The sequence below is a fragment of the Microtus pennsylvanicus genome, chromosome 12, assembly GCF_037038515.1.
Source record: "Microtus pennsylvanicus isolate mMicPen1 chromosome 12, mMicPen1.hap1, whole genome shotgun sequence".
Taxonomy (NCBI): Eukaryota; Metazoa; Chordata; class Mammalia; order Rodentia; family Cricetidae; genus Microtus; species Microtus pennsylvanicus.
Window position 1 is genome coordinate 4,091,334 of NC_134590.1, and position 22,663 is coordinate 4,113,996.

The 22,663-nt window shown below is 40.6% G+C and overlaps 2 protein-coding genes across 2 annotated transcripts in view; both read right to left on the reverse strand.

Moving 5' to 3' along the window:
- Nucleotides 1-22,663, reverse strand: part of LOC142832685 (guanylate-binding protein 6-like) — an 84,887-nt gene that overhangs the window by 43,563 nt on the left and 18,661 nt on the right. The gene's annotated exons all lie outside the window — the stretch shown is intronic.
- LOC142832681 (ATP-binding cassette sub-family G member 3-like) overlaps nucleotides 1,780-22,663 on the reverse strand; it is a 39,547-nt gene continuing 18,663 nt past the window's right edge. The window contains exons 9-16 of the mRNA XM_075943362.1: nucleotides 22,190-22,437; nucleotides 19,472-19,554; nucleotides 13,690-13,779; nucleotides 12,140-12,264; nucleotides 9,709-9,863; nucleotides 5,474-5,563; nucleotides 4,597-4,682; nucleotides 1,780-2,642 (exon numbers count right to left, since the gene is read on the reverse strand). Of these exons, the coding sequence (XP_075799477.1) occupies nucleotides 2,465-2,642; nucleotides 4,597-4,682; nucleotides 5,474-5,563; nucleotides 9,709-9,863; nucleotides 12,140-12,264; nucleotides 13,690-13,779; nucleotides 19,472-19,554; nucleotides 22,190-22,437 (1,055 nt within the window). The 3' untranslated portion in view covers nucleotides 1,780-2,464. The remainder of the gene's footprint in view (nucleotides 2,643-4,596; nucleotides 4,683-5,473; nucleotides 5,564-9,708; nucleotides 9,864-12,139; nucleotides 12,265-13,689; nucleotides 13,780-19,471; nucleotides 19,555-22,189; nucleotides 22,438-22,663) is intronic.

The following is a 22,663-nucleotide window of genomic DNA, read 5'->3' on the forward strand; positions in this document are numbered from 1 at the left end:
ACACCATTCATAAATCCTCTTTAAAGAGTTCATCAAAGATGTTTTAATGCTCATTCATTATGTGACCATTTTTGTTTGTTTGCTTGCCTGTTTTGAGGTAGACTCTTGTGTGGCCCAGGGCAGCCTCAAACATACTATCTAGCTGAAGCTGACACTGAACTCCTCCCAAGTGATGACACCAAGCATGGACCACCAAGTTTATTTTTTTTAATTTTAGAAGTAACATAGTTTTTTTTCTTTTTCCTTTATTTATTTACTTTTTTAAAAAAATGAAAACAAACTGTCTTTTTTCATTATACATACTTCCTACTTCCTCCCCTCCTCCCATTCCCTCCACATAGCCCTCACCCCACCCCCATCCATTCCTCAGAGAAGGTAAGGCACATTGCTTTGGGGGAAGGTCCAAGGCCCTCCCAATTATATCTAGGTTGAGCAAAGTATCCATCCAAAGAGAACAGGTTCCCAAATAGACAGCACATGCAGTAGGGATAAATCCTGATGCTACTGCAAGTGGCCCCTCAGTCTGCCCAAACCATACAACAGTCAACCACAATCGGAGGCGCTAGTTTGGTCTTGTGCTTGTTCCTTTCCTGGCTGGCTGGAGTTGGTGAGCTCCCATTAACTCAGGTAGACTGTTTCAGTGGGTGTACCCATCATGGTCTTGACCTCTTTGCTGATATTCTCATTCTTTCCACTCTTCAACTGAACGTTGGGAGCTCAGTCCAGTGCTCTGATGCAGGTCTCTGCCTCTGTTTCTATCAGTTGCTAGATTAAGGTTCTACGGTGATATTTAAGATAGTCATCAGTCTGACTACACGACAAGTCAAGATTGGGCCCTGTCTTCTCTGTTGCTTAGGGTCTTAGCTGGGGTCATCCTTGTGGATTTCTTGGAATTTCTCTAGAGCCAGATTTCTTGCTAACCCTAAAACAGCTCCCTCAATTAAGATATCTCTTCTCTTGCTCTCATCTCTGTCCTTCCTCCTTCTTGACTATCCTTTCCCTCAAGTTCTCCTCACCCCTCCCATTCTATGCTCCTCTTTCCCTTCTATCCTCCCTTCTCCCCAACCCCCATGATCCCAATTTTGTCAGGCGATCTTGTCTGTTTCAGCTTTCCAGGTGGATCTGTATATATTTTTCTTAGGGTTCACTTTATTACTTAGCTTCTCTAGGATCATGAACTATAAGCTCAATATCATTTGTTTATAACTAGTATCCACTTATGAGTGAGTACATACCATATTCATCTTTTTAGGCCTGGGTTACCTCACTCAAGATAGTGTTTTCTAGTTCCATCCATTTGCATGCAAAATTCAAGATGTCATTTTTTTTTACAACTGAGTAGTGCTGTTTTAGAGCCATGGTTTTAAAACAGAATCACTATATTTTTCAAGTACCAGACAATGGCCAATGAAAGATTTATTGACTATTATTTGGTGCATGATAGCTTATGTTCTCACTCTGAAGATGAAGAAACTGACACAGATGATCTTAGGAATGTTAAGGTTTTCTAGGACAAATTCTCCTTTCCCAGGTCAGAAAATTTGATTGACTGCCTCCATGATTATTATTGATGAGATGGACTAACACACAGTAATACTTAATTAATTAATTAATATGAGCCTCGGATTATTTAACTTATAATTTAATGTGCTGCCTAAAAAATAGTCATTGCTGAATTAAGTATAACAGAAAACAAAGAGAAAAGAGCTTTAATTAATTATTTTACACAAAAGCTCCTTTTATATTTTTAATATTATTTTAAAAAATTGACAATTCAAAAAAAAATTGACAATTCCATATATGTATATAATACACTTTAACCATTCTCACTCATTCCCACCTTTCCAATTTCCCTTCCAACCCCTACACGTGCCTCTATCTACAAGTCCCTTTCCCACATTTATATCTTTGGGTTTTATCTTATGGCCTGCAGTGTTTATCCAGGGTTGTCTGTGTGACCCTGGGTTTTAGACTGTCCACAGAAACCTAGCTAGCTCTCCTGTTAGTATACCTGTGAAATCAATGACTATCTCTCTCCCATAATGCACCAATAGCTAATAGTTCAGCAGAATGGAGTATGGTCCTGTTGAGTCCCTCTCCAAACCTTGGTGTGCTGATGAAGGACCCAGTCTTGTGCAGGGAACTGTAGATGTTGTGAGATGACCATGGTTGTAAGGGCTGTGTCATGCCCACAATATAGCATTTCCAGCCATTCTTCTCATCTTCTGGCTCCTCTACCTTTTCTACCCATCTTCCACAAAGTTCTAAGGCTTAGAGGTATAGGTGTTCTGTTTAGGGTTAAACACTCAAGAATCACATACTCTGATACTTTGAGCAGCCATGAGTCTCTGCATTCACCGCAGTTCATTTCACTGAGAATCTTTCCTGGGTAATGCTGGGTGATGCATGTGTCCATGAGTGTAACTGTTTAGAAGACAGTTTGGAATCACATCTCTTTAAACAACTATTGAAACTTCCTCCTACAAGACCTAAGAACTTCTGCTTTCTTAGATAGTAATAATTGCACATAGGTAAATGATAAGAGGATAATTGTTATACAAGCTAAGGCCACGTGATTCTCCCAGAAGCCCCATGATGAGAGGTTGATGCCCTGGCTCGTCAAGAATTCTTCTCCAGTGCATCTGTAAGTCAACACACACAAAAATAATGTCAAAGCTTACTCATTACATATACTATTCCTTTCTTTTAAAAACTCAGTTTCAACACATCATTATAAACTTCATCTTTATATTTAAATGTTAGTGCTACTGACATACTAAAAACTTTGTGATATATTATCAATCTACTTGAATCAGGTACCTTGGTTAATTTCAAAAGCCATCCGAAGAGGTGTAGCTATCACATCTACTTAAAAGCATAGAGGCTTAGTAAACTTGGGCAAATTTAGAGAGTCACACTAAGACCCAATTTTTTAGCCTTTAAGATGTCATTCATTTATAAACCTACATCACTGCTTTCTCTTCAAAGGGCTAAGTCACAGGTGAAGTACATGTTTCTGCCGAAGCAGAAAACCTCATTTTCTTAAGGACACACACAGAGATCAAAGCTTTGTGCAATTCTGCTGACTCAGCACACAATCACACAAAAGAACAATACATCAAGTTCTAGACCAAGGACCAGAGGAGACTAAGGGTTTCTGAGAGGAGTCAGTCAATTGCTGTGAGCTCCTGTACTAAGAGAGCAGTAACAACCTCAGATACTAAGCTATGGAGCATGCCCAGGAGCCCAGGGTAGTAGCTGGAGCACAGCAGGATGAGGGGTTCTGACACAACTTAGAAAAACAGCTGCTGCTATAATTTCTGAACACTACAATTACTGTCTGTGTATCTCTATCCCTGTGTTCCATCCCTGTGTGTCTCTATCCCTGTGTGTCTCCATCTCTGTGCGTCTCCATCCCTGTGTGTCTCCATCCCTGTGTGTCTCTATCCCTGTGTGTCTCCATCTCTGTGTGTCTCCATCCCTGTGTGTTTATCCCTAGGTATCTCTATCCCTGGATATCTCCATCCCTGTGTATCTCCATCCCTGTGTGTCTCCATCTCTGGGTATCTCCATATCTGTGTGCTTCTATCTCTGTGTCTCCACTCCTATGTGTCGCCATTCCCTTGTATCTGATAGGATTTGACAGTTCCCAAATCCACTGAAAGGGCCATTTTCTTCTTCCTCTTGAGAGGACAGTCCTCTTGTGAGTACGAGATCTGTGGATGATCCTTTTCTGGTTGCACTTTACCCATCCCACCCTGGACAAGAAACCAGTAATGAATTTGTAGTACAAGGATGCCAGACCACACCAGGAGAGAGGAGATGTGGAAAATAAGATATCTCCCATACTTGTTTTCTTACCAGTAATTCAAACTTAAATTTGGCTTACTATTATTCCTTATTATTTTAACATCCATGAGAGATCTAATGTATCAGCATATTCCTCTCTCATATTTATATATCAAAATCAAATTAAAAAGAGCAATCATAGAAACTGAAAGTACTATAACTTTAAAACAATACACTTGTTTTATTAAAAACCTGTTACTATTTTAGTGACATTATTCAAAAATGAGATTTCCTTCTCAACATACTGAAATGTCTGTTTCATTTACAGGGCATATCCTCTGGTAGGACATTTTACACACACACACACACACACACACACACACACACACACACACACACACACCACGCTTTGTTTTCTCGAAGTTCTCTAGAGTGTGAGGCAAAGGAAAGACCCTGAAATGCTGCCAGGCAAAGCTCAGTCCTTTTGGACCCTGCTGCCTGACATGTGGAAACTGTATGCCCTTGTAAGCTATCAGAGCAGTGTATGCCAAATTCAAATATTCTGAAACATGGAACCCAAACCCACAATCAAGACACCAAAACTATTTTTAAAAGCCTAGAAGAACTCTTTCTGCACATTATCTACACCGTGGAACACTCAGATGGAAACACAGCCGCCTGTATATTGGTTACAATGATGCACTCTAGGGACCCCACAGAAGACAGAGTTAATCCTGAAAGGATGTGTTTCCTTTTTAAGGTGTGGAGCAATCTGTGTCCCCATGGTGACATTGAACTCAAGCTTACATCACATAGCTGTGACATCTCCTGAGTTTTGTTGTGTTGTTTTCTAGACAGAAGTTTTGTCCCGAGAATTCGTTGTGCATCAAAGCCTATAAAACAAAGAGGGACACAGAAAGGCAAATAGTTTAGTATTTCCATAAGTTTCCACAGAATCAGCCATCTATAAATTCAATTTCAATCTTGACTGCAATTTGCAAAAACATTTTTAAATAAACAACCCCACCAAGTTCAGTCTACCCAGTAAAGCAGTCTCCTCCCTCACACTCAGGAGATTTAGGATTGAAATGATGAAGTTTCCCAACTACTAAGAGATAGACTCTCAACTAAATCACCTCAGGCACCTCTTTCTCTGCCTAGACAATAACCCACTAAGCACTGTAGTTAAAATAATACTATTGCTTTATAAAATAATATATTCTTGATTATTTTCATCAAAACCAGTTGTGATTATGGGAGTAAGAAAGTCTACTAAAACACACTTTACTGGAGAGAAAGCTTGGCAAAACCAGTATAGCTCTGGGTATCACAGTGATTCTTTCTTATATTTTCCTGACATAAACTATACATCGCAGTCGCTGATCCTTTTTTTATTTCCTTATTGGGCAGAATCACAACTGCTTTCTTTTCATAGTATTATCTACCTTTCCCCTTTGCCCTGAGGTTTTTGTCACCATTTGTTTCCCTCAAATAAAACATGACTACGAAAAATCCCAGATGACTGACTTAAAACCAATAGGATAGTTCCCATCTTCTGCTCCTAGAAGGTAAATCCTTGGCAGTGATTGATTAAAGATTACAGCTGGGGAAAGGACTAGGTTGGGAATCATTTCAGTTGCTACAATTGGAGAACCCAAATACAGTGACAGACAGGACAACTTACTGTAAACCCATAATGTGGAATGCTCAAGTACTGAATCCATGAGAGCCCAGGTATGAAATTTCCAGAATATAGTGACTGACCTGAGAAAACCTATGAAGAACAAATCTATGAATTATAATCAGTCCATTGATTAAGAATTCTTGACAAGATCCTCTCTCTTCAAGACCCCTCATCCTTCTGATTGTTTCTTCATAGATCAGCTCTTTAAAAAGTTCTTCAGTAAACTTTAAACAGAATTCTTCATGTTAAAACCAAAGTTCTTTGTGGTTGGTAAAAGAATGCCCCCCTCCTCTGTGGATTTCAAGCCCTACAATATTATGTTATCTTTAAAATGGCACACAACCTATAAACATTCTTTATACTTTACATACGCCTACCATACATATTTAAAATCCTCTTAAGATTCCTTATAATATCTAATTTCTGTAGTTTATACATCATACTTCAGGAGATGGCAATATTCAGAGCAGAAGAGCCGTTTGTTTCCTATATTTTCAGTATGTGATTGATTTAATCTTTACAATATGACAGGCCAACTGTAGTGACTGCTCTAGTAAAACTGCTACCTTCTAGGAACTCCAGCTAGAAGAACTCTGTCTTGGCTCATTTTATATCACTCAAGCTAAATTCACAGGAGAGTAGGGAACCTCAATTAAGAAAACGTCTCTAGGAAGCTCGGTCCTACCTCAACTTGATGTGCTGTGCTTCGTTCAAGCCCATGGGAGGCCTATCCCTTTCTGAATGAAAATTGAAGAGGAGGGGATGAGGAAGGGACAAATAAGACTCAGGGAGAAGTAACAGGAGGATAGGAGGGAAGGGAAATATTGGTTGGTATATAAAATTAATAAAAAATGTTAATTAAATAAAATTAAATTAAAAAAGAAAATGTCACTATAAGATCATCTGTAGGTACGTCATTTTAGAAGAAAGCAGACTGAGTGAGGACTTAGAACAAGCCAGTAAGCAGCACCCCTCCATGGACTCTGCATCAACTCCTGCCTCCAGGATACTGCTGTTTGAGTTCCTATTCTTATTTCCTTCAGTGATGAACAGTAATATTGAAGTGTAAGCCAAAATAACCATTTCCTCTCCAATTTGCCTTTGGGTCATGGTGTTTCATCTCAGCAATAGAAACCTAACGTGGATAAGCACTGATCATTGTATACCCACTTCTACTTCCAAGGATCAGTAAGTCTTGTTACTTATAAGAGTTTTTGACTCTCTAGTCATGACGTTAGGAGTTTGGATTCAATTAAAATATCACCTTAAAACAACTGCAAGCCTAGAACTGATAATCCACACCATGTGGTAAAGAGCACTAGAAAAAGTGCTCAATCCCCCATTTAAAAATGCTACCAAAACTCAAAATCACAACAGAAATGGAAGAAAGCACTGATGGGGATAAACAAGGGTCAGCTCTGAAGTTCACAAAAAATTTATTCTGTCTGCTCTTAAGCACACTAGAATGTGTACAACAATGATGGTACGTGCATGCATTCAGACTGCATCTGTACAAATGCCTGTACAGAAAACACATTTGCCTTCATAACTTGTTCTTAAAGTCCCATATAGAAACTTGATACAATAACCAGTTGTATTAGTTCCTTGCCTGTGGCTCTGATAAAGCACCATGACAAGCAGAAAAGTTGGAAATTTTCTAAGTAAAAATTGCTGATATAATGGGGGGGGGGGAGGATGAGGCATACAATCTCATTCATCAAAAAGTAAAAAAAAAAAAAAAAAAGAGGGCATGGGGGATCCTGGAATAAATCTAACTAAATGAAATTTTTGTATAATAAAAATTTCAAGACACTGGAAAAAAGAAATTAAAGTGTAGGGATAAGTCCAGCCCCTTAGGGGGCGTGTTCACCTTGGGCTAATGTTTACCTATAAATCTGGCAAGCGTGCTCCCAGCCGCCCCTTCTGCTTTCCTGGTCTCTGCGGGAACGGTGGTTCTGTAAGTCTATTTCCCCATTAAAGCTGTATATATTTTTACAATCTATCTGCATTCATTTATGCTGTTACATTAAAGATACTAGATGATAGAAAGACAGCCCATCTTTATTTATTAGGAGGATAAAAATTATAAAAATATACATCTACCAAAGGAAATCAACATGTTCAATGCAATCCTCACCAAAATTTCAGTACAATTCTGAGAAATTGAAAAACAATAATAAATTTCACATGGAGTAAAAAAGACCCAGGTTAGAAGAACAATTCTGAACAAAAAGAATAAAACTGTCACAGGTATCACCACCCATTGGTGAAAGAATCCATCCTTTTGTTGTGTGAGGAATAATTAATCTTCTGTTGATAAGAGGCTTTCAGTGGGCCTGTCTACCCATCTGGGAATAAGAGCAAGAGACTCCTGAGAACTTTACCACCCTAAGTGCCCTTCTCTCATAAAGAGGACAACATGTCATTTTCTCTGTTAGGACCATGGTCTCTTTAAAAGGGAAAGTATAACATGAACGGGGGCCAGGCCTGCTTGTTTGTTGGGGTTTTCTGTCCTGTCTGGTACCCCACAACTGTTTAGCCCCAAAGAAAATCACATATACGTCTCCATAAATTATAAGCTGATTGGCCCATTAGCTCTAGCCTCTCATTGGCTAACTCTCACATCTCAATACCTTTTTCAGTGAGGCAGATCACATCCTGCTGCTTCCGTGGTCTAGGTGGGAGTGGGAGGAATCAACTTCCTTCTCCCCAGAATTCTCCTGTTCTCATTACATCATTTTTATTTCCTGTCTGGTTTTTCTGCCTATATTTCCTGCCTGGCCAATCAGCATTTATTTAAAACATAATTGACACAATACAAACAATTCTCCCACACCAGGAAAGGACACCTGAGCCTGGGGATGTGCTGTGGGATGTCCTTCTGTACACTGTGAATGCTGCACTCATTGTTAATAATATACTTGATTGGCATGTAAGCAGGCAGGAAGTATGGGTGGGACAATTAAACTAAGGCGAGAAGAGAGTTGTGGGGTCAGGTAGAAATGCCAGCCCTCCAACAAGGAAGTAAGCCATGTAAAAATGAGGTAACAAGCCACCAACCACATGGCTACACATCGAAAAGAATTATGGGTTCATTTAAGTGTAAGAACTAGCTGGTAATAAACCTGAGCTACTTGCCAAGCATCTATAGTTATTATAAGACTCTGAGTTATTATTTGGGAATTAGTGAGTGGAAGAGAACCATCTGTTTATATATGGCACCCAATATGGGGCCAGTACATCCACATAAAGCCTGAAAGTCTTTAAAAAAGGATTTTAGATACACAAAAAGAAAGTCAAAATTAGCTTCCTCAGCTTCCTAGTAACATACGTGGATCCTCCTGGGAAGGGGAATAGACAAGATCTTCTGAGAAAATTGGGAGCATGGCAGGGGAGAAGAGAGGGCAGAGTGGGACAGAGAAGGGGAAGGAGGAGGAGAACATTAGGGAATGGGATGGTTGAGTTGAAGGAAGGACAAAGCTGGAGAGCCAGGAAAGAGATATCTTGATTGAGGGAGTCATTATGAGGTTAGAGAGAAACCTGGTATTAGGGAAATTCCCAGGAATCCACAACCCCAGCTAAGACTCCAAGCAATAGTGGAGAGGGTACCTGAACTGGTCTTCCCCTGTAATCAGAGTGATTACTACCTAATTGTTATTCTAGAACCTTCACCCAGCAACTGATGGAAGCAGATACAGAGATCCAACACTGGGCTGAGCTTCTGAAGAACAGTTGATGAGAGGGAGGAGCAATATGAGCAAAGGAGTCAAGACCATGACAGAGATACCCACAGGAACAGCTGACCTGAGCTAGTGGGAGTTCACTGACTCTGGACTGATAGTGGGGAACCTGCATAGGTCCAAACGAGGCCCTCTGAATGTGGATGACAGCTGTGTGGCTTGGAAAATCTGCGGAGCCACTGGCGGTAGGACCAGTGTTTATCTCTAGTGCTTGAACTGGCTTAGTGGAGCCCATTCTTTTTGGAGGGATACCTTGCACAGTCTAAACATAGGGGGAATGGTCTTCGTCCTACCTCAAAGTGATGTGTCAGACTTTGTTGACTCCGCATGGGAAGCTTTACCCTCTCTGAAGAGTGGATGGGGTGGGGTAAGGGAAGATGGGGGAAGCAGGAGAACAGAAGGAGTGGGAACTGGGATAGGTAAGTAAAATGAAAAAGATCATTTTTAAAAAAGTAAATTAAAAAATTATAAAAGAAAACCACAATTCACACTCACCAGCATGAACACAAAGTAGATGGTCACAGATAGAGTTGGTACAGCCACTGCATTCCCCCCCGCTTTGAAACACAGTGGCAGTGAGCTGGCCGAATAAGCCAACATCATGACGGTAAAAAACATAGTGAAGAAACCCTTCACATCTGTGTTTACTCCTTAGAAAGAAAAAAAAGTAGGGTCAGTTCATCACCTAAGTCGAGAGATTGTACATATTTCAAATAACACTTTAATAGTCAATGAGACTGGTAACAGTTTCACGGCCACCCAACTTCTCTGCGTCTCTAACTGCAACCTGATCATGTGGATGCTGGGAACAAAATTTCGGGCCTTTGGAGGAGCAGCATGTGCTCTTAACCAATGAGCCTCTCTCCAACTCCATCAGAAGGCTTTATTTTTACACCTGACACAAAATATATTTCCATATATTAGCTTCTCTCCTCTATACACAATTATGAGCAATTTACAGGATCCTGACATGGAGAGCTACAGGCAATACAACTGGCCAAAATTGTATCAGATCCTCTCACAGAGGAATCAGCAATACAACACATTCATGTTCACATTGCCCTGTGTTTATTATAATTGCGTTAGTAATGAAACTGGGATCCGAGCTGTACCAGTTAGTTGTTTTGTAAATTTAACATGAGCTAGGGTCATATGGAAAGAGGGAACCTCACTAAGAAAATGCTTCCTTTAGATTGGCAGGTAGGCAAGCCTGTGGGGACATTTTCTTGATGGATGATTTATGTGGGAGGTCTTAGACATCTGTGGATGATGCCATCCCTGGGCAGTGGTCCTGGGTTCTATAGGAAGGCAGCCTGGGGAAGCCATTAGGAGCCAGTAAACAGCACTCCTCCACGGACTCTGCTTCACTCCCTGCCCCCAGGGTCCTGTCCTGAGTTCCCTTCTTAAAGGACATTGAACTGTAAGATGAAATAAACCCTTTCCTCTACAAGTTGATTCTGGTCATGGTGTTTGTCACAGTGCTAGAAACCTATCCAAGGCAAGGGTTAAAAAACTGTGCAGTGATTTTAATAATGAGAGGATGGGAGGGTGCCTGCAACTTTAGTTTTCCTAGAAAATCACCATATAACTTCTTTGGAGGTAAGCGATGGGTTCCAAAACTGATTTGGAATCTTTATGGTGCTAGTGTTATAAGACATGTATAGTCCTGTGTTTTATAACAGTCACAAGGACACAGAGTCTGGGGGAGCTGAGTTCAATGCCAAATTGTTTTCAAAGTTAATGTTATGATTATCAAGATGAGTATGGTACACATGTGTGTATGGGTATGCATGTGGTATGATGTGCATGAGCCATGGTGTGTATGTGGAGTTTAAGGACAACTTTCTGGAGTGATTCTTCCACTGTGATTCTGAAGATCAAATTCAGGTTGTCTGGCTTACAGAACAAGTAATTTGCCCATGGCCTAAATGACTGGCTCTGAATGGTAAATCTGTTATAAAACAAAGTCTAAGCTTTATCAGTGCTTCTCTCTCTCTCTCTCTCTCTCTCTCTCTCTCTCTCTCTCTCTCTCTCTCTCTCTCTCTCTGTGTGTGTGTGTGTGTGTGTGTGTGTGTGTGTGAAAAGTATGTAAACTTTCAGCACTTAGTCTATGATAAAGTTTAACCATAATGCACAAATGAATCAGTGCACATATTTCAAATAATATTTATATTATTTAATTTCAACAAAACTCAAATTCAGTAGCCTCTTTCTTTTTTAAGATTAGGTAGCATAGTACACTAATACATTGTGTGCATTTAAGTTCTTTTATACACACACACACATATATACATATGTATGAGATATTATCCTCATTTCTATATTTTATATGCAAATACAGAGACATATACAGAAACACAGAGAAAATATACAGCTGGGCTAAGGAGATGGCTCACTAATTAAAAGCATGTGCTATTATTACAGAGGCCCTGGATTCTGTTCCCAGCACCTACACAGTGGCTCACGTATTGTAACTACAGTTCCAGGAGATCTGATGTTCTCTTCTGGCCACCCAGGCACTGCACTGCATCCACTTAGTGCACACACAGGACAGATACACAGACAGACACACACACACACACAATCAGGCAAATACACCAATAAACAAAAATAAAAATGTTATAATACGCATGGATAGATATCTAAAATTGACCTTCCTCCATTGGCACTGTCTCAAATCTGTGTGCTATTTCCACACTCATTACAGTGCACAGAATCTCTAGTAAAGCACAGTGTCACGAACATCTTTTGTAGTGCTTTGTGATCAAGTCTTAGAGACTTTTCTCCCACTGAACTCCTGTTTTGACGGCACACAGTGGAGACGTGCTTTTCTACTTACACTTTTCTACTTTAGTCTTCTACAGTTGTACAAAGCAAAACATGCTCCCCCAACAGTAAAGACGCATTCTCTCTCTTTGTCACTTACCTGCTATGCTGAATACTATAACAGTAAATATAATACTTGGGAATAACCTCCTGGGTACCAGCTCACCGAGCAATTTCCCAAGGAAATACGGTGACACTCTGTAGTATCCACTGGTGTGCTCATGTCTATAAAGACAAACATCACGTTATACATTTTTAGATTAGTCCAGGTGAGATGCTGGCTACACTGACTTCTGCTACCACAGGGATCCTAACAGGACACTGTCTTCTATGCTCGACTCACTCCCATAATGCCCCATCTTAGGGACCAGTCAAGCTAGGTCAACAGCCTTATGATATTCTCACTATTATTCTCCCCACCAGAGAACTCTCCCCTTTTTTGTCCACTCTGGACAAACAACAGCCCCTCCAGGGAAACAGCTTGATGTGCCCACTCTCACCAGAGTCTCTGCCTTCTGAAGCTGGCTCCCTGAGGAGGAGCTCATTCGTACCTCACCTCAGACAGTGGTCAGGAGATTCCTCTCCTTCCAGTTCTTATGAAGAAGGTGACACTGTCACTCTGAGGTCACAGTGCACCTTCAGGACACCACATCCTTCTCTTCTGCTACCCTTACTTTAGGACAATTGTATTCCTTTGATAATCTCTCTTTACAACCACGAATTGCTACCAGATGCCAAATGTAACCCTTCTCCTTCCTGGTTCTTCCAAATCCCAAGCTTTTACCCTTCAGGTGACTTCAGCATATCTCTGATTTTTTTTGAGACAATCTCAGAAATTTTTTACAGCCCTGCATTAAATTCTATATGTACCCAAGAATGACCAACTTCCTATCTCTACCTCAGTCCCAAATGCTGGGATTACAGACATACAGCCATTTTTGGGGTTTTGTGGCACTGTGACTCTAACACAGGATTTCATGCACACAAAGCCAGCGCTCTACCAACTGAAAAAGACCCTCATCTCCTCTCTGATGACTCCTTTCCATGGCATGCACTTGGGACCATACCTATCTTGGCCATCTTTGAGAGCAGGGAATCCTAAGCATAGACCACCAGGAAAAGGTTCTTCCATGCTTGACAACACAGGACATAAACAGCTCTTTCATATGCAGCTGCTGTGTGGCTCTTTCCAGCCTTGCATCATGAGGACCCTGATTCTTGTGCAGCTGTGCCTCTCCATCCTCAATGTGCTGCTGAACCCACTACACCCAAGCTCTATGAAACCCCTGACATCCTTCTTCGAGGGCATCATGAATATCCTGTGATTTTCATCAGTTCCTTACTACTGTGTTGTCTGAAGCAATGAGATCTAGTGGTCTCACCTCAATTTTGAAATTTTTCTCTGAGCAGCAGAACCTTCTGCCCTTGATCCCCCCCATTTTTCAGTTAATATTATTAATCTCTTTACATACTTCAAAAATCATGATGCCACATGATAAACACAAAATTTCATAATTTGTTTATTTTCAACTAAATAAGAAAAGGGGAAATTACTGGTAATTCATGAGATAACATTCTAGGCCCAACAATGAATGTAATTATTTTGATTGTTATCCCCTGATTCCTGCTTCTGGAGCAGGGGCTACTTACAGAAAGCGATTCCTGTCAATCATGAAGAGATCTCCGGTAGACATACTTGTGAAGCACTGGAAGATTGTGAGCAAGAAGAGGAGGTTTGCTCTGCCAGAAGAGAATGAAGGCAAAAGCAACAGTAAGTTCAACATTAGGATGGGTTTTTTCCAATACACCTTGTTCTGTAGAATAAATAACATTACACAGATCTGTTCTAAAATATAAAATAAAAGCAAGACTGGAGAAATGTCTCCGCAGTAAAGAGTACGTTTTGCTCTTGCAGAGGACCTGAGTTTGGTTGGCAGCACCCACATAGCAGATCACAGCCATTTGTCACTCGAGTTCAAGGGGATTCCATGCCAGCTAATTTTATGTAAACTTGACACAAGCTAGAGGAATCTGAAAGAGAGAACCTCAATTGAGAAATGCCTCCATAAGATCCAGCTGTAAGTCATTTTCTTAATTACTAATGGTTGGGAGAGGGCCCATCTCATTGTGGGTGGTACATCCCAGAGGTTCTAAGAAAGCCGAGCAAGACAGTAAGCAGGACCCATCGTGACCTCTGCAGATCCCTGCCTAATTGGGTTCCCCCTGTCCTGGCTTCCTTCAATGTTGGATGACAATGTGGGAATGTTAGCTGAATAAAACCTTTCCTCCCCAACTTGCCTTTGGTCATGTGTTTAACCACAGCAATAGTAACCCAAACTGAGGCAGGATCCAATGCCTCCTTCTGATAGCCACAGGTCTCAGGGCACACACATGGTATGGACAAAAATTTAAAAAAAACATTCAGGCACATAAAAATAAAATAATTATTAAAAAAGAAAGAAAGATAATGTAGAACTGTTCTGGTTTAAAATGTCAGGAAGAATGAGTCCCATGAGTTAGTCTCCTCTGTCTCCATAACGGTATCTATTACTGGAATTACTGGAAGTTTGTCCTCTAAAATCCAACAATTTGATAATGGCCCTTAATGTAACAATACTAGAGTATGCAATTTAGGGGTTAACCTGTTTAAATGAAATCATGAGAGTGGAGTCCCAGGATGTCAACTGTGTCATCATCACCTCATCATGGGAAGAAACAGCATTGCAGTGTCTGCCAAGAGAGAGAAGGTGGCCAGAGAGGAAGAGCCTGGGAGAGAATCCTTCCCTCAGGCTCTCACACTGCACTGTGGAGACACATTGCTTTTAAATCCACTGAATCTGCTGCATTTACTCATGGCAGCCCAACCCAACTTCAATTTAACTAAAAAAAAAAAATGTAAGCATCGTGCTAATAAAGAGAGAAACATAAAGATAAATAAAGCTCCAAGAAGTTTTCATACTCAGTTGGCTGCACTGATTTACAGAAGAGTAAGAAGGAAAAAAATGAAACAGTGGGGGAATCCCCACTCAGCGGCTTACTACAGACACAAACTGTAGAAACATCTTTAAAGCCCTAACGATCATCCCTAAAATAGGCCAACCAACTTCTTGCATAGTTTCCAAAGAGTCAAAAACGGGATCCAGTCATACTTATCTATGAAGAAATAATTTTTGATCATGTGATAGGAGATGGTAAGCAGAAGAAAGGGGAAGTAAAAGGCCTTCTGCAGTTCCCTGTTTTCTGGACACACATGTCAGGTTCCTCAAAGACAAACGGTATCTGGGTCCTAACACTCTGCTACACCTTTTCAACTAAAGTCAGAGGTCAGTAACTTTTTATCTAGATACACAGTGGTGGTTAGATATCAGAGCAGATGATTGGGACCTTATTAGAGACAAGTTTCCTTCTCCATCAAAGAAAAATTCCATTTTACAATCTATAAAAAGCCAGATTAAAGAAAGAGGATGGGAAAAAAAGACAAACTAAGAATGGGGAAGATTCTGAGAAGAGGAGGAAGCAAGATCTCCAAACTCCTGGAATTTGAGGTACAGAGGCATGAGGATCGCTGCAGCTGGAGGCCAGCCTAGGCTACATGATAAGTTCTGGATCTGTCAGGTCATAACTGTGGCCCTGCTTCAAAGGTCCAAACCTAGAGCAGAAAGCCTGAGCACCACGTGACCAACAATACAGTGGGGAACTTGGGCATCCAGTCACCAAACAGAGAAGAGGACCTGGAACTAAAGCCAGCCTGGGCTACTTGACAAATTCTTGACCTGTCAAGTCACAACCGTGGACCGCACTCAAAGGACCAAACAACAGCAGAGGACCAACCATAGAGTGGAGGACCTGGGTTCTGCTCTTCTCCTAATGAGTCTGTTTTGCTTCCAAAGCTTCACTCTACTAAATGCACAACTTTCTCTCTCCACTCTTCCATTCCCACACACTCATTCCCTGTGCTCATGGAATTCTCCCTCTCTATCTCCAACAAATTGTCCTCAAGTTCCATCCTGTTTACTTTCCTATGTTTTTATCAACAAAACCAAGAATTTAGGAAGGGAACTTTATGGCTCTGGCTATACTTAACCATATATACCGCATCTACTTTCTAATCTGGCTTTTTAGAGGTTATAATTGTAGACCGACAATCTATAACTACACATTTAGGTGTAAAACTAATATGATTCATGACCTATTTTGTGAAATAATTATATCAAACTAAATAGGGTGATGTCCATCACCACAAATATGCCTCATTTTCATAGTAACATATTAGAAATGTATTCTCAGAAACCTTGAAGTGTGTATTAATATTTGCTGAACTGAATGTGCTGTGTAATTTATCTCAAAGTAAAAGCATCTGATTTCTCCCATTTAACAGATTTTATACTCTTAGCGAATCTGTGTATCCTCACTCCTCACTGCCCTGACAACGAGCACTATGCGGACAGGGGGTCAATTCCTTTACAATCCACGTGTCAGTGAAACATGAAACACATTTGCCTTTCTAGGCTTGGACTATTTGACTTTGCATGATGTTCCTCAGATCTTCAATTCTATCCATATTGTTACAAATTCCCATGTTGAAGATAAGCAGCATTCAGAGTCACATCTGCTTTACCGTTTACGTGAACTTAGATCCCTTAACGTTGTTACTATGCATGGTGCTCCAGCAAACATCAGTCTTCGCATGAACTTTGAGCAAATGATTTTAAATATGTGTGTAAATATGCACAGCATAAATGCCTGTATCCAATTATTTCGTTTAATTCCTTCTCCTTAATGTTTGACTGCCACCTCAACCCTATACTGCTGTTGAGCCAAGGAAGCTCAAATATGACAAAATTCAAACCCAGTTCCTTGATATAAGTTGGACAAAGCACAAGGACAACATTGGATCCAAATATAAGAACCATCTTTGGCCTCCTAAACATTACTGATGAAGAAAATATTTATATTGACCCTGAAAATAATGTAATGGCTTAATTGCATAGATGATGTTAAGGAAGTATTTCAAATTGTCCTATTTAAGTTTCTTTAGCTGTGGTAATTGTCATGACCAAAAGCAACTTACAGAGAGTGGGATTTATCTGGCTTACATATCCAGAACACATCCATTTCTGAGGAAAGTCATATAGGAATTCAAGGCAGGATCTTGGAGGCAAGGATGGAATCTGGGACCACAGATGGGTGATCCTTACTGGCTTGTTCCACCTGCTTATACACAACTTGGAAACACCTGCCCAGAGTTGGTACTACTTCCAGTGGCCTGGCCTTCCCACATTCAGTATTAATCAAGAGACTATCCCATGGACTTGCCTACATGTCAACCTGATAGATGCATTTTCTTAACTAAGGTTCCTTCTCCCCACATGACCATGGCTGGTGTCAAGTAGGCAAAAAACTAACCAGAGCACAAACCAAAACTATCAACCATTTATCAGGAAGACTGAAATAAACCACACACAAAGGCCATTGTCACACAGTTCAGCTTTTTATACAATACTGAATGAGGGGATGTGAAAAATACAAATTAAGAACATTTCACAATTTCTAAAAAGAATATGAAGCAACAGCTAATAAGGATCTTCTTTATGTCTGCATTTTCCAAGAACATTTCCACATCAGGTTTTTTGGAAATATGTCTACAAGCCTCCTGTAACAGTGCCTACACTGTCTGCTTTGTTGTCTGTGCTGTTCTGGGTTAAGATGTGCCAGCTACATGGGCACAAACCAAGAACTAGAAGGTTTGGAAAGCATTCAGATCTTGGCCTTCAGGGAAGGAGAAGAGGACAGACTGGAGACAGACGTACCAGGAATCTCACTGCAGACTAACTTCCAATTCAAACAGAAGACAATTCATAGAATAACTGATTTTTATGCTTATTTTTTCTTAAAATATAATAAGTATTTTCCACACAGCAAAGCATATTTGTGGGGCTGTGAAGCTGTCCCACTTAGCAAAGTGTCTGTCATGCAGTCTTGACGACCTGAGTTCAGATGCCTAGGACACATGAAAAAGTCCCCAGGCACAGCACTTCTCATCTGTAACTCCAGAGATGAAGGATACAGGGGTGGACACTTGGAGCTCATCAGCCAGCACAGCCAAGTCAATGAGCTCTAGGTTCAGTGAGGGACCTGCCTTGATAAAGGAAGTGCATGGACATCAATGAAAACATGGCATCAACCTCTGACCTCCACATGCAGACACATGCATACTCACCAACATGCATGTGTGTATACACCCACATGAACATGAGTCCACCTGACACAAACCTGGACAAATAACACCTCTTGATCTATCATCTATCTATCTATCTATCTATCTATCTATCTATCTATCTATCTATCTATCTATCTGTATATCTTTCTCTCTCGCTCTCTCAAGAGAAGCTTCCTGAAGTTCTTAATCATCTTTCCTTAATAGTCAAGCCTCTCTGGCCACTGAGAGGTACCCTGAGGCTGTGGGTGTCAACTAGGGAGCCCAGTTGAGCAAATAGTGGTGTGTCACACATGAAATACAATGAAAATTCTGAAAATTGTGATCCTGATGAGAAACACTTTTGTGAGCATGCTATAGTCATTAAAAAGTTTATAAAGGATATCTTTAAAGCCACGTTATAACTCAAACTAAACAAAGACCACAAAAGTGATATTCACAGGACAAGTCAGGAAAAACTGAATCTCATCCTATTACCCCACACTCACATTCATACAAACCCACCTTACTCAAGAAAATTGGCATTGGAGCAACAGAAGAATAAATAGGTAAACTAAAAACATTTGTGTACCAAGGCATTATAAACAGATAAAATGAAAACACAGAGAAGGGAAGAAATGTATGTGGATCATGCATTTGGTCACAACTCAGAAACAAAATTAACCTTAACTCAATAGCAAGAAAAAATTAAGGGCCATAGAAAATTAAGTTATAGTTCAGCAGGTAAGATGACTGCCCCCAAGCTTGATGACCTTGAGTACAATCCCTCAAACCCATCTGTTGGCGGATCAGCTGTCAATTGTTTTCTGACATCCATATGCATGCTGCAGTGATGTGGGAAGTCCTTCTAGATATGTGTTGCTTTTATTGGTTAAAGAATAAAGAAGCTGCTTTTGGCCAGTGACTTAACAGAATAATAGCCCAGCTGGAAAAGATATAGAGAGAGTAGGTGGAGTTAGGAAAGACACTATGAAGTCTCCACCAGAGACAGACTCATTGGAACCTTACTGGGCTATTATTCTCTTAAGTCACTGGCCAAAAGCAGCTTCTTTATTCTTTAACCAATAAAAGCATGTGGAAAAGTGAGGCCTTCCACTTATTACCAACATGCTCTATCATGTGATAAAATGTTTACTCTGTTCTTGTCTCAAATTCCAATTCTTCATAGATTTATATAAGTTTGAACAAAGTGTCAACATTTTCTCATTTGCTTACCTTGTCTGGACTTCAGTACAAACATTTCGTAGGACAAGGAAAATGGTACCCACAATCACGGCCAGTAAGACTGTGATAATTGCCTTTCAAAAAGAAAACAGGGAAAAGAAAAAAAAAATTTCCATTGGGAGTAGAAAGTATTCTGCACATTGTCCATTATTTTAAAATCCTAATCAGATCTCTCCAGTGAGATGAACACTATATTTTGGCCAGATGCCCTGAGAGAATATAAAACACATGTGTTAAAAGAGTGCTTGTATGTTAATCTGAAAATAAAGGTCTCTGCAATTAGAAGCTCCAACAGTGCAGATCCTGGAAAAGCTAAGACTTCTCCCAGTGCCCAACCAGGAATTGCCAGTGAAGGGCTCAGTTCAGATTAAAACCTGGATGACACAGGGTGGGAGAGAATGCAGGCGCCTGGGGGGGGGGGTAGGGAACAAACCCAGGTAAGTGACAGAAAGTGTTCACCTAAACTGGGGTCTCAATTCTGGTGCCATCGAACATGTGCAACTTTCTGCTTCAAGTGGCTCAAACGAATTCAGGCTTTCTTTATTCTTATAGTCAGAAACAAATGCACCATAGGCCAGGGGGACAGCTCAGTGGCAGAGCCCTGCAGAACTACAAGTACAAATCAAATAATGAAATTAAAAATGACTCACAACACAGTTCCTAGCAATGGGATTTTGTGTGCTAAGAAGGGGTGAGCTGGTCCTCACCTGTGTCACCTCAGGGAAATCTGTGCTTTGTGGGAACCAGCACTATTGCTGTCACCACAGTGATCATACAGCGTCCTCTGGGTCACCCCAGTCTCCCATTGCCCATCACCTCTGTCACTGCCGCTCCATCAGCCTCAGTCAGCGCAGCCTGGGCTCGAGTCTCATCTAAGCTGCCAGCTCCTCCAGACCCTCATCACCCTCCATCTATCCAATCTGTGCCGACCATCACAAGAGCCTGAACTGCTGTGGTTTTAGATTAAAATGGCTTTAGAAGGTGCTTCACTTAGCAAAGGAGTAAGGCTACATGATGCTGGAACTTATTTGGAAGATTCTATTATTCCTCGGATAATGTCTTAAAAGTAGAACATTATGATCTAAGGGTAAGGATCCTACCACGCAATGTGATAAATTAGAGATCAAAATTCCAGGGCTTGGAAATATAGCTCTTGCAGAACACCTGGAACTCAGTTTCCAGCACCCAAATGACCCCTAACCACCTTCTGTAACTCCAGCTCAGAGAATTTGATGCCTTTTTCTGGCCTCCATGGACATGCACACGGTGTATAGATATCCATGCAAGCAAAACACCCATACATGAAAAATAAATATATAAAAATATTAAAAATTAGTCTTCAATTCCCACATTGCTAACACACACACACACACACACACACACGTCTTACCTTATAATATTTCCTCACTGCTGAACAGTGAGTAACTCAATTTGATGAATGTAACTCAGTTGTTTCCAATCATATGGAATCTTTTTTGCCCAGAAAGAATGGACATAAATATGCCTCTTATGACATAAGTGCCCAAGTAAAAGACCAAAGTGTTTGGAGCAACTGACAGTATAACTCAGATGAAGAATATTTACATACAGGCAGGGAAGTAGCAACATTGAAATATGTAAAGGGCAGCACACTTGTTAAGAAGTAAATGGTGTTTCATTAGAACCAATAACGCATGAATTTGCACACTCAACAGAAACTAAATGCCTGCGAATAAAATAGCAACACACTAACAGCAGAACTGACTTTAAGTTCTGGATGGACAGAGAAAGGGATGTAGGTCTACTATAGAGTGATTGCCCTCTAAGAGCTAAGGCCCCAGAATCAAACACTAACACAGCAGAATCATCAACAATATCAAATAAAAGATAACTGAATAAGTAATGGCCCAATGAGCTGGTAGAACCAAATTTCTGTGTGACATTCATGTTAAAAACAGAAAATCGTGAGTCATGCTGATCCTTGTTACAGAGCCAGTTTAAAGAAAAGTAGAACTTCACCTCCTCCCAGTTCCAGGTCGCTGACAGGGAAGAGCATTGTTCAGCCCAGTTACTGTGTGTGTGAGCTGCACTCTTGGAGTAGCTACTGCTTTCACACACTGGACTCCTGATGAGGGAACAGCACTCTGCAGCTGGCTCATCTCAGGCAGTCGATGCTCAGGCTCCCTCAGAGCTGTTCTACGGCCCTGTCTCCTCACCACATGATTTCAACCACAGATCAACCGTCCTTTCCCTCTCCAGTCATCTCCACCCTTCTCTACTTAAAGTTTCTTCAAGTCTGCTCTCTCATCTGACAGGCTACAGTTTTATTTTTTTATTTCCCTCACAAGGAAAGTTACATCAGTATAAAGGCCTTTTCCTCCTTGACTCATTCCTAGATTTTGAACTTGTAAGATGCACTGCTGAAATAAAGCAGACAGGGGTGAGGAGCTCCCAGGTGTGCTGAGTTTCTTTTTTCATTCCTTGAATAAAGGTTTCTACTTGGATAGTTATTAAAGTTCCTGTTAATAAAAAACAACCACTAAAAATATTTCCATAAGAAAAAGTTAATCGTAGTCTACTTGCTCTATTGAATATTTCTCTATGCCAGGCAGAGTGGAGATGACACATGGAAAGAGGAGAAGCTAAGTGTGACCCTGCAGTAGACTGACTCAGAAACAAATTGCTCCCCCATGAATTTTTCACAATAAAATAAATAACTCATCAGATTACCTGGATCCCAGTGGCCCTTGGAAAACCCAGGCAATTTTCAAATGAACGACAGATAATCCATTGAAGCTGATGCCAGAAAGAAGTGACACACGTGATCTCCAAGGCTGAGCTCCTCCCTGCCTTCAGTTCCCTTAAGAGTGGATCCAGTTCAGCTTTCATTTTTCTGTATGAGGAGGACTGGGTATACATATTGGCTAAGTTTTCTCTGACTTGGTGCTGTCTCTCAGAAAGTTCTTTATATTTGTCGACTTCAGGATAAAAGTGGATAAAGACAAGAAATATTAGACAATAATTTAACTGATTTTTCTGAGATATTTTTTTATGAATAACAGATAAATTAGGTATCAGCTTTTCTTTGAGACAGTCTCATGTACCCTAGACTGGCCTCAAAGTTGCTCTGAAGCCAAGGGTGACCTTAAACTTCTCCAGGTCCTCCTGTTTCTGTCTTAAGTGCTGAGATTACAGACATGACCT